At 49.6% G+C, this 11,884-nt stretch overlaps 1 protein-coding gene across 1 annotated transcript; it reads right to left on the bottom strand.

Moving 5' to 3' along the window:
• Nucleotides 1-2,381: 2,381 nt before the first annotated feature.
• Nucleotides 2,382-8,152, bottom strand: LOC142825119 (maestro heat-like repeat-containing protein family member 1). Its single transcript, XM_075916842.1, has 4 exons — nucleotides 8,039-8,152; nucleotides 5,718-5,820; nucleotides 4,688-4,753; nucleotides 2,382-2,592 (listed from the first exon to the last, which is right to left on the bottom strand). The coding sequence occupies exons 1-4, from the start codon at nucleotides 8,057-8,059 to the stop codon at nucleotides 2,519-2,521; spliced, it is 264 nt and encodes an 87-aa protein (XP_075772957.1). The 5' UTR covers nucleotides 8,060-8,152; the 3' UTR covers nucleotides 2,382-2,518.
• Between the last annotated feature and the right edge of the window lie 3,732 nt (nucleotides 8,153-11,884).

The raw sequence follows: 11,884 nt of genomic DNA, 5'->3' as shown, positions 1-11,884 counted from the left end.
TTTCCCTGTAGGACCGCCCCGCGAACCCCTTTGACCAATCGGGGGGCAGTTTTGGGACCGGATGACCCACCCAGCAGTGGGTTGTGTGACCCCTCTAAGAACTCGCCCTGCCTCCCTCTACCAATCAGGAGGGGTTTTTCCCCTGTAGGACCGCCCCACAAATCGCTTTGACCAATCCGGGGAGTGCAGTTCCGGGACCCGTTGACCAGACCGGAGACGGGTCGTGTGACCCCTCTAAGAGCTTCCCGTGACACCCTTTGCCAATCAGAGCATAGCACTTCCCCGTAAGTTCTAGCGCCACACAAAAGAGGCCATCTTGTTCCAAGAGCGCGTGTTTCCGAGAGCGTGCAAACGCTGAGCGGAAACATGGCTTCTTTCACCAACTTTGTTTTGGTGCCGAGAAGAAAGCGCTACATCAGCGACAGTTCCGAGGAGGAAGGAGAAGTTGAAGGGAGCCCTTTGACCCACCCGCTGATGGATACACCAATATCTGACACCGAAACCCAACCACTCACGATGCAGCCAGACAAGCTAGATAGCCTGGAGGAAGAAGGTGCCCATGGCTCCCAGGAGTCGGACAAGACGCATGGAAAAGAAGCCAAATAGGTAAATGAAAGATCGAAGTTGGGGCATCATGGGGTTAGGAATCCGGGATTTTGTAAACTTTAAAAAAAAAATGACCAGAGCATCTTACATTATTTCTTTCTGGCAATCTTTTGACAGCTTGACGATGCCTTTCTAGCTGACCGTCAGACCCAGGACAGCATTGCATCGGACGAGGAAGACGAACTGGGCCCACCTTGTTTTTGCTCAACACCGATACAAAGCATTGAAGAGAACGCCTAGGATGACGGCCATGAAGAATTCAGGAGGTGGCTGTGCATTGACCTAGTTGAGCCAGTGCCACATCATAAGCGTAAAAAAGTTATGCGCTCTATTGTACGCATTAGTGTTTATACCGTCCTTAGTCACTGTCTTAGGGAAAAGCTTTTTGAGGACTGTGAGGGTTGTGTCATAAATGCGCCAGCCCAGCGGTACCATGACTGTTTGACTTGGACTCCAGAGGGTATAAACTGCAAGCTCCAGGGCCTATGTGCTGAACTGTGTTTGGAAATCTTATTAAATACTGTTATTGCCGTAGGTCCGTGGTCCCCAACACGGTGCCCACGGGCGCTATGGCGCCCGCAGGGGCATTTGCATGCACCCGCCAGGTGCTCGGGGCTGACCTGGCCCTGGGCACATAGCGCGTGGCGCTTGCACGGGGGGGCGCGCCGGCCCCGGGCGCGCGGCACTTGGCAGGGGGAGTGCCGGCCTCGGGCGCGTGGCGCTTGGCGGGGGGAGCGCCGGCCCCGGCCCCGGGTGCGTGGCGCTTGCGGGGGGAGCGCCGGCCCCGGGCGCGCGGCGCTTGGCGGAGATGAGCATTACTATGGGGTTCTGGATGTGAAAAAGTTGTTCGGAGCGAAAAATTATTGTGAGTTTTGCCACACAGTATACAGTCATGACCACTCTTGCAGGTATTGTTGCCGCCTCTGCTTGAGCGGAACGTGCTCAGACAGCGTGGGCGTGCCGCTGCGGTGTCCTAGCTGTATCTTGGAACAAGATGGCCTCTTTTGTGTGGCGCTAGAACTTATGGGGAAGTGCTATGCTCTGATTGACAGAGGGTGTCACGGGAAGCTCTTAGAGGGGTCACATGACCAGCTTCCGGTCTGGTCAACGGGTCCCAGAACTGCACCCCCCGAATGGTCAAAGCGATTTGTGGGGCGGTCCTACAGGGAAAAAAACCCTCCTGATTGGTAGAGGGAGGCAGGGTGAGTTCTTAGAGGGGTCACACGACCCACTTCTGGGCGGGTCATCCGTTCCCGGAACTGCCCCCCGATTGGTCAAAGCAGTTCACGAGGCGGTCCTACAGGGAAAAAACTCCTCCTGATTGGTGGAGGGAGGCGGGGTGAGTTCTTAGAGGGGTCACACGACCCACTTCTGGGCGGGTCATCCGTTCCCGGAACTGCCCCCCGATTGGTCAAAGCGGTTCGCGGGGCGTTCCTACGGGGAAAGCCCTTCCTGATTGGTAGAGGGAGGAGGGGCAAGTCCTTAGAGGGGTCACATGACACCCCTTACTTCCGGTCACCTGCCCCTCTTTACCCCGGATGTATTACCCCCAAGGGCGGGACTTCCGGTGACAGGGGACGGGCCTAACCGGGGTCACATGACATCCTTTTTTACTTCCGGTCACCTGTCCCTCTCGACCCGGATGTACTACCCTCCAGGGGCGGGACTGCCAGTGACAAGGGAGAAGGGACTTCCGGGGAGTCGGGGGGGGGGGGACTTCCAGGGTCAGGGGGCGGGGCTAATGTTTGATTGATGGTAGGGCCCTTATACTACTCCCCTACCCCATAGACAGCTAGCAGATATAGCGTTCAGTCTAGCTTCCCACCCAAGTATATGATGTGCAAGCTGGAAACAGAAGCAGGAGCTCTTTCTTCTATTTGTCTGTGCTTCATTCCCCGAGCTCTCATCCAGGTCAGATGTCTCTTAGGACCTGAGTTGCCACCAGCTGGACAATGGGACTTGGGTCATTCTGTAGGACCTGGAGAGCTGGAATTACAGAGAATATGACTCACTTTTCATATAGTCACCTATGCCTGCAGTAGCTGGAGATTTAGTACCAGTGAGTACCAAGCTCCAGAAGCTCTCTGTACAAACAAAGCTTTAGGTTCCTCCATTGGGATCCTTCCAAGCTCCAAACTGAGATGGAGGAGGGGGGAGAGGGGAGACCCTGACCCTACCAGAAACTCATCCAATTGGAAGGTGCTCCATTGACTCAATAGCTTCTGCTTTTAAGTTATTTTACATCTCCTGACAGAAATAAATCTGATGGTGTGGAGTTTGGGGTAGCAAAAAGTGACTCCCAGGGAGCCGATGGAGCCCAAAGAGTGGATCACACAGGTTGGGAAGAGGCATTGCCAGGGTAGCCAGGAGATGCACTGACTTATATCACACTGGCTGCAGTTTCCTCCAGGTACGTCTACACCGCAAAGTTAATTCAAAATAACAGCTGTTCTTTTGAATTAAGTTTAATAGCATCTATACATGCAAACCGCTATTTCGAAATTAATTCGAAATAGCAGAGCGCTTAATTCAAATTTGGTAAACCTCATTCTACGAGGAGTAACACCAAATTTGAAATAGCTATTTCAAATTAAGTGCTGTGTAGACAATTAATTCAAAATAGGGGGCCTCCAGCCCTTCCCAGGGAGCCCTGGTGGCCACTCTGGGCACAACCAGGAAAACTTCCTCTCCTCTCCCCCTGGCCCCAGAGCCATTAAAGGGATAGACCCTGGCCCGTGCCAGATCCAAGCCTACCAGCCAAGAGCCAGCAGTGGCCACCGGGGCCCCTGAGCCAGTAGCCACAAAACGTGAGCCAGCAAGGCACTGGCAGCCAACCCTCCACTGCTCCTCAGGAGCAGTCTGCCAGCACCCAGGAGCCTGACAGGGGCTGGAGAAGGCGGGTGCCTTCCTGGTCCAGGGTGGAGATCATGGACCTTATTCAGGTTTGGGAGGGATGCCCCAGCATCCATGATCTCCGCACTAGACAGAGGAACACGGCCGTCAATGGCAGGATAGCTGCCAGCCTGGCCACCAAAGGCCACATGCGAACCCAGGAGCAGGTTTGCATGACAATCAAGTTGGTGCGGTGAGACCCCCAACCTTGGGCCCTGATCTTCCCTTCCCCCTTCTTCCCTTTGCTTCTCCCTTCCAACTTCCTCCTCCCAGGTTTCACCCTCCCCTCTCCCACCCACTCTATTCCTCTCTCCCACCTCCTTTCCCCAGTCTCCCCAGAGGTTCACCCTGTTGTTCAATAAACCCAGTTTCTATTTTTGAACATACATGTCTTTTATTTGACATCAGGAAGGGAGGCTAGGGAGGAGTAAGTAGATGGACGTGAGGGAGGAATGGGGCACGAGCCCCCGGTGGGGAGGACCGGGGTGGCTCTGAGGGCTCCTCGGGGTGGACACTCTCCTGCAGGGCCTCCTGGATCCTGACAGCCCCCCGATGGACTCCCCGGACGGTAGCCTGCAGCAAGTGCAGCTGGGCTGATGGCAACAACCCTACGAGACGCACCGGTGTGCCCAGGGGCAGCTCTGGCTCCATGTGGCCGAGTGCTGTGGTGTCCCGAGTGCAGGCACTCAGGGCACTCCAAGACAGGACTGCTTTGCTCTCCCTCATCGGGGTAGACAAGCGAGCGGGGAACCCTGAGAACTGTCTGTTCGGGGTGGGGGTAGGGTCCCGTGAAGCACGGAGCTCAGTTAGCCTGAGGCAGCAGCCCCACACACTATGTCCTAACCTGATGCCCTGCCAGCACTGGTTCCGGCCAGCCTGAACTTCGGTTCAGGGTCCACTCAGTGTGGACGCGCTATTTCAAAAGAACAAAATGCTATTTTGAAATAGGTTTTGTGTATAGATGCATAATTCGAATTAGCTTAATTCAAATTAACTATTTCGAATTAAGTTAACTTGAATTAACGCTATAGTGTAGACGTACCTCTTTCAGAGCAGACTAAAGATGAATCTGTCCTTTGATGTGTGGCTGATGCACTTCACACCTGTGGTATCAGTTACTGCTTGCTTGTCAGCTAAATTTCTTTATAACTCACTAATGAATAGGATTTCACCTGTATTTGTTACTTACAGGTCAACAGATGTTCCATGTCCAGCCATTTCATATTCTTGGTGTCCGTATGTTCCAGGATGATGCCTAAATAAGCAGTGTAAAATAAACATCAATAAAAAACCTTCTCTTGTTAAGTGCAAGGTGATAACATTGGCCCTTTGGCTTCTATTGTGGGTCTAAGGTGAGCTGTAGGCAAGAAAATACTAGAAAAGTTTAGCGTCCACACTGAAGAGAAAAAAATTAAGAATGTTTACATAAAACCTCATTTGCTTTAAACAATCTATGTTCCTCTTGCCACTGCTGTCAGTTAGTGGAGATATACTAGGATAGTGTATTAATCTAGTGGTGTGAACAAAGGGCTGGGGCCAGGAATAAGTGCGTACTAAGCAAGGATCTCACATGGATAAATTAATTAGGCCACAATGCTTGCCTGGCTTGCATGGGTGTGCTAAGGAAAGGATGGCACAGGGCCAAAGGGGAGGAATCTAGTGCTTCCTGGGCAAGGCAATCAGGAACCTGCAACAGCAGGCACTGTGTGGCGGTGGCCTGCCTACCTCCCAGTGATGAAGCACCAGTAAGGAACAGTGAACAACACTGAGCTTAGGTCTATAGTTTGAGTCCACACTAACTCTGACTACTAAAAATAGAGTGCAGGTCAGATGACAGAAGCAGTCGGAGGAGCTAGCCACCTTGAGAACAGACTTTTGGGTTTGGATGGGATCATCCTTGGAATAGTTAACCCCTCCTGCTACTCCTGCCACAGCTACTCTATTTTTAGCACACTAGTTTGATCGGAGAATAAACATACCCTACGTGACAGTGTGCCAGCCTCTGCTACTAAATGACTGCGCCATCTCAAAGCATTCTATTGCAACTTACAAATTCCTCCTAACACCACACTGGAGAAGTAGGAGAACATTAACATCTCCATTTATGCATGAGAAGTCACAGCACGGAGAGATTAATAGTAGCTCAGTGCTGCACACAGGGACTTTTTCTGTCTACCTCAAAGGGAATACCAAAAGGGACACGGCACACTTTCTCTCACCAGCTAACTTGGCTGCAACTGCCCGGATCTCTTCCCAGCTGCTGCAGAAGTATGTGATGGTGCTTTTGTAAAAGTTCTCCAGTAGCTCAGCCTTCTCTTTGGCCTAGAGAAAATCAGGGACACATGAGCTCTCTCTGGCTAGAAATGCCCTTTGACTGCCAACACATGCCTTTACAAACCACAAGTAAACAGTCTGTGTTCCTCTTGCCACTGCTGTCAGTTATTGGACTCACTCAGACTTTTTTTTTAATTTAAACAAGTAAATAAAAGAAAGGACAGGAGGCTGTGTAGAAGTGGGGAAAGTGGGAATCTATGGCAGATTTACATTCCTCTCACCCTCAGTCCTGTATCCCACTCTAATAGGGTACGTCTACACTACAACGTTAATTCGAACTAACTTAGTTCGAATTACTTAATTCGAACTAAGCTAATTAAAACTAACGGATCTAGACTAAAAAACTAGCTCGAATTAGCGTTTTACTAATTCGAACTAGCATGTCCACATTAAGTGGACCCTGAACCGGGCTTAAGGATGGCCGGAAGCAGTGCCGGCAGGACATCAGAGGAGGACTAAGAGCGTGGAGATGCTGTCTCAGGCTAGCCGAGGGCTGTGCTTAAAGGGTCCCAACCCCCACGCCGGACAGACAGTTCTCAGGGGTGCCCCGCTTGCAAAGCAGTCTTGGCTTGGAGTGCCCGGAGTGCCCACACTGGGCACATCACAGCACTTGGCCATCAGACCGGCTGCACTTGCCGCAGGCTGCCATCTGGGGAGATGGGGCAATTGGGGGGCTGCAGGAGAGCTTCCACCACAAAAGCCCGCAGAGCCAGCCCAGTCCTCCCCATCGGGGGCGCGTACCCCATTCCGCCCTCAACTCCTTCCACTTACCCTTCCCTAGCCCCTCTTCTTGATGTACAAAATAAAGGACAATTGTGTTCAAAAATGGAATCTGTCTTTATTGAACAAAACTGGGGGAGACTGGGAAAAGGGGGTGGGAGAGGGGAAGAGAGAGGGTGGCAGAGGGGAGGGCAACTAAAATGATCAGGGGTTGGGAACAGGTCTCATATGAAGAGAGGCTAAAGAGACTGGGACTTTTCAGCTTAGAAAAGAGGAGACGGAGGGGGGACAGTATAGAGGTCTCTAAAACCAGGAGTTGGGTGGAGAGGGTGCATACAGAAAAGTTCTTCATTAGTTCCCATAAAGAAGGACTAGAGGACACCAAAGGAAAGGAATGGGTAACAGGCTTCAAACTAGTAACAGAAAGTTGTTCTTCACAAAGCACAGAGTCAACCTGTGGAACTCCTTGCTGCAGGAGGCTGTGAAGGCTACAACTAGAACAGAGTTTAAAGGGAAGTGAGATCAAGCCATGGAGGTTGGGTCCATGGAGTGGTATTAGCCAGGGGGTAGGAGTGGTGTCCCTGCCCAAAGTTTGTGGAAGGCTGGAGAGGGATGGCACGAGACAAATGGCTTGGTCACTGGCTTCGGTCCATCCCCTCCAGGGTCCCTAGGGTTGGCCGCTGTCGGCAGACAGGCTACTGGGATAGATGAACCTTTGTTCTGACCCAGGATGGCCATTGTAAGCTCAGGGCTCAGGGTCGGGGGTCTCAGTGGACCACCTTGATTTTCATGCACTCCTGCTCCTGGGTGGCCAGGCTGGCAGCTCTCCTGCCCTAGCCGGCGACCTTCCTGTGCCCAGTGCGGAGGTCGTGGACGAGGTCCACGATGTCCGCACTAGCCCAGGAGGGAGCCCGCCTTTTGCGGTCCCGGGCAAGCTCCCAGGACCCGCCAGCCTGGTCCCGGGAAGAGGGGGAGGACTGGGGGGCATCGGGTGGGTGGCTCGATCCGCACCAGGTGCAGGGTCTGCCTGCTGGGTGCTGGCAGGCTTGCACCTGGCATGGGCACCGTAGCCATCCCGTGCCCCTTTAAGGGGTCCGGGGCCGGGAGGGGGGCATACGAGTTTCCCTGGTGTTGGCCGGAGTGGCCACCAGGGAAACCTGGGGGGGGCTAGCGTCCCACTAGTTCGCATTAAGGGGCTACACAGCCCTTAATTCGAACTAGTAAGTTTGAACTAGGCTTAATCCTCGTGGAATGAGGATTACCTAGTTCGAACTAAGCGCTCCGTTAGTTCGAATTAAATTCAAACTAACGGAGCGCTAGTGTAGCGCCTATGAAAGTTAGTTCGAACTAACGTCCGTTAGTTCAAACTAACTTTGTAGCGTAGACATACCCATAGATACTTCCATTGCCCATCACACATTCCCCCTGCTTCTACACCACAAGCCTATGCTGTCAATAATCTCATATAATTCTATAGGTCACTCACAAGGTGTCTGCAGATATCCATCTGGAGCTCCTCAGGGTTCAGCTCGGTTCTCCAACTAAGATGCTCATTAAGTATAGTTTGGAGCCTCTTCAGTCCCAAAAATGGGGCACAGAGATGAAATGTAGCTCTGCACTCCTGAAAAAGAGGGTTGCACCATTGAATTGTTCCATAACACGTATTGTGCTCATTCAAATGGAACTCATGTCCTTGACTGCTCATCTACCCGAAGAATAAAAGGGATTCCCCTGAAGTAATAGACAGAAAATATGCCAGCATGACTTTAATAGGGGGAAAGGGATACTACTTCTGGAGTACTGCATCCAATTCTGGGCACCCCATTACTTAAAAAATGTTGATACATTGGAGAAAGTCCAACGGAGGGCAACAAAAATGATTAGGAGGCTGGAACACATGATTTACAAGGAGAGGCTGAGGGATTGGGGATTATTTAGTCTTCAGAAGAGAAGAGTGAGGGGAGCTTTGATAGAAGGCTTTAACTACCTGAAGGGGGATTTCAAAGAGGATGGAGAGAGGCTGTTCTCAGTGGTACTAGATGACTGAATGAGGAGCAATGGTCTCAAGTTACAGTGGGGGAGGTCTAGGTTGGATAGTCGGAAAAACTATTTTACTAGGAAGGTGGTGAAGCACTGGAATGGGTTACCTAGGGAGGCAACGGAACCTCTAAATCTAGAGTTTTCAAGTCCTAGCTTGACAAAGCCCTGGCTGGGATTGTTTAGTTGAGGCTGGTCCTGTTTTGGGCAGGAGGTTGGACTCAGTGACCTCCTGAGGTCTCCTCCAAACCTATGCTTCTATGATTTTATAATACTGAAAACTGGAGATAGCAGCAATGTTTTTTCAGAACGGATGTAGCTATGAAAGCTGCTTCACTAGGCATAGCTGTGGTCTTTCCTCTGTTGTGGGGAGGCAGGAACGTGGGGTGCAGAGATAGGCAGGAATGAACTCTTGGGATCAGACCCATGACCTATCCTGAACTCCAGTGAGACAACCCTGGCTGCTAAGGACCAGCCTGTCTGGGATTAACTCAAAAGGAGGGCAATGAACTGAGGGAAGAATTTAGGTCTCCACTGCGGGAAGGAATAGCAGAGCTCCCCTGGCATCAGGAGGAAGATTCTTTTTGCTTAGTAATTAAGTCACTGTCATTCTTACCATTGAAACCTCAGGGCTTGGATCTTGCAGGTGCATAAGAAGCGTGACCCAGCTCTGTCTAACCTGCTTGGCAAAATAGTCCTTCCATTTTCTCTTTGCAGAGCCGGCCAGGATACCAAACAGGACAAAGGCCAATGCACGAAGAGTGTTGTCCTCCTATAGCCAAGAAAGCCACACAGGTTGGTAACGAAGAAATAACCACATCATGTATCTAGCACAGCTGTCTCTTCTACATTAGGGTAGAGTGATTCCAACGACAGAAGTTTAAAAGAACTGGAATTAATCAAGTTTGGGCCAAATGTGTTGATTCATCAAAATACTTTGAAGACAGTTCAATTTTGACAAAATTCTTCCAGAAGCCAAGTAGGGGTACTTGGTCAGCTTCTTGGTGACCCATCTAGGAGGCTGACTGGGATCTTGGGCTTCCTGGCCCTCACCTTCAGAACAGCCTGTCTGGCAGGCTGACAAGGAGCCAGGAAATGTGCACCCTGGCACCTCTAATTCCCAGTGTTTCCAGGTTCCCTGTCTCCAGCATAGTCTGCCAGTAGACTGCCCTCAGGCAAGGCTCCCAGTAGAGCTGGGTTGAGAATAGTATTACTGTTTCACAAAGAGTTTTGAAATTTGGGCTGGGGGGTGTGTCCCCCAAATAGGAACAAAACCAAAATTTGAAATCTCAAACTTCTCTGCAAAATGGAATAATTTCAACCATCTGACATAAAAATCGTATGGAGCAGGCCCAAAACAGTCTATTACACCCTGTATGCCCATTTTCCTTGTTATGCAGCTACCTAATCTAGTATTCATACTTCCTTTGCCATTCTCATTGGAAATAAAGATGAACAGAAGGGTGAGACTGAAGGAGCAGGGATGGCATCCTCATTTTCTTAATTCTCTGCTCCTCCATAAAACACATCTCTTCCCTAAGGCCTAAAATCACTTCATTCTGACATGAACAATGCCCAGTGAGGACACATCATGCATTGTAAATGGAGCCTCATCAATGTCAGCTGAACTGGGGTTGAAGGCTTCTGTTCACGTACATTATCGAAGTACTTCCGGATCTGTGTGGTGAGGTCTCTGAAGGAAGAACCTATGTCCTTCCCTTTCAGCTCCTTAAGGACTTTGGCCAGTGCCTTCATGCTTTCGACGACTTCAGAACTGAAAGTGTCTTCTAAAGTCCTGATCAGTGCCTCCAGAAGAAACTTCTTGTACTTTTTCACCTGTTCAGACGTGTGACATTAAAAAACACTTTCCACTAACCACATTTCTAATATGTTTTTTTTAGCAATTATGAAGCAGTGGGAATTTCATCTGCCCCCCTAGTGACCTATAGCTATATTTTACATCAGGTACTAGCTACAATAAGCCAAACTCTGTGCCATATTACGCCTATGTAATCCTATTAGATTTCTAATTACTTAGATTTGAAGGCCAAAAGGGACCATTGTGATCATTCAGTCTGACCTCCTTCACAACACAGAACCTCCCCAAAATAATGTCTGTTTGACTAGAGCACCTCTTTTAGAAAAACAGCCCATCTTGTTTTTAAAGTTGCTACTGATAGAGACCCCACCACAACCCTTGGTAAATGGTTCCAATGATTAAAATTACCATTAAAATGTATGCCTTACTAGCAGTCTGAATTAGTTTAGCTTCATTCCCCGCCCCCCCCCCCCCCATTGAATCTAAAGGCACATTTTCTAGCCCTTTGAAAATTCTTGTGACTCTTCTCCAATTTATCAGCATCCTTCTTGAATTGCAGGCATGATCCTGACATAGTATTCTAGCAGTTCTCACACCAGTGCCATAAGCAGAGGTAAAATAACTTCTTTATTCTTATTCAGAATCCCTCTGTCTATGCCTCCGAGGATCACCTCAGCTCTTTTGGTCACAGCTTTGTACTGGGCGCTTACGTTCAGCTGATTATCTATCATGATTTGAGTTTTTTAGTGTCTCTGTTTCCTGGAATAGAATCTCTCATCTTGGAAATAAAGCCTACACTCTTCATTCCTGGGAGTATACATTTACATATGATCATATTAAGTCCATATTGTTTCCTTATGCCCAGCTTACCAAGGGAACAAACCTGCTGTGTATTGACTGCAAAGAGGTTACAGGGGTATGAGAGAGCAGAAGTTGGCCTAGTGCATTGTGCATGGCCTCTGTAAATCCTGAGCAATTGTTTCCTTTAGTTTCTCTAGTTATGCTGCATTGTATTCAGTATTCTATCTTACCTTCTCAGGTGCCCCATAGACTAAATTGCCTAGGCCTCTTACAGCCATTTGACGGACAATGCTGTTATTGTCCCGTGACCTTTCTTCTAATATATGTAAGGCAGACTTCAGGATCTTCTTCTCCCTGAGTATGGGATCAGTCATTAGCTGAAATAAAATCAACATGTCCATTAGCTCTAATCTGTTCATTAAGATAGCGAATATAATTTGAGGAGACACGTAATACACTGTAATTTATTATTCTATATGAATGAGTACTGTGTTAAAAACATGGATTTTTTCCTTTTAGGCACTATAATGGGGGATTGCTCATCCCTTGAAAGCCTCTCAGTGACTGCATTTGATACCACAGTCCTTTTCTCGCCCAGATGCATCCTGCCAGTCGATCTTAGTGAGTCTTCCATGGCTCAGCCCTCTGGCCAAGTCCCAAAGTCCAAACAAATGC

The sequence above is a fragment of the Pelodiscus sinensis genome, unplaced genomic scaffold, assembly GCF_049634645.1.
Source record: "Pelodiscus sinensis isolate JC-2024 unplaced genomic scaffold, ASM4963464v1 ctg36, whole genome shotgun sequence".
Classification (NCBI taxonomy): Eukaryota; Metazoa; Chordata; order Testudines; family Trionychidae; genus Pelodiscus; species Pelodiscus sinensis.
This window is presented reverse-complemented; position numbering and strand designations above follow the sequence as displayed.

Coding starts and splice junctions, on each gene's coding strand:
- LOC142825119 (XM_075916842.1), bottom strand. CDS start 8,059: ATGGATATCTGCAGACACCTT. Junction 5,821..8,038: donor TGGATATCTGCAGACACCTT/GTGAGTGACCTA, acceptor GATTTTCTCTAG/GCCAAAGAGAAGGCTGAGCT. Junction 4,754..5,717: donor AGTTGCAGCCAAGTTAGCTG/GTGAGAGAAAGT, acceptor CTGCTTATTTAG/GCATCATCCTGGAACATACG.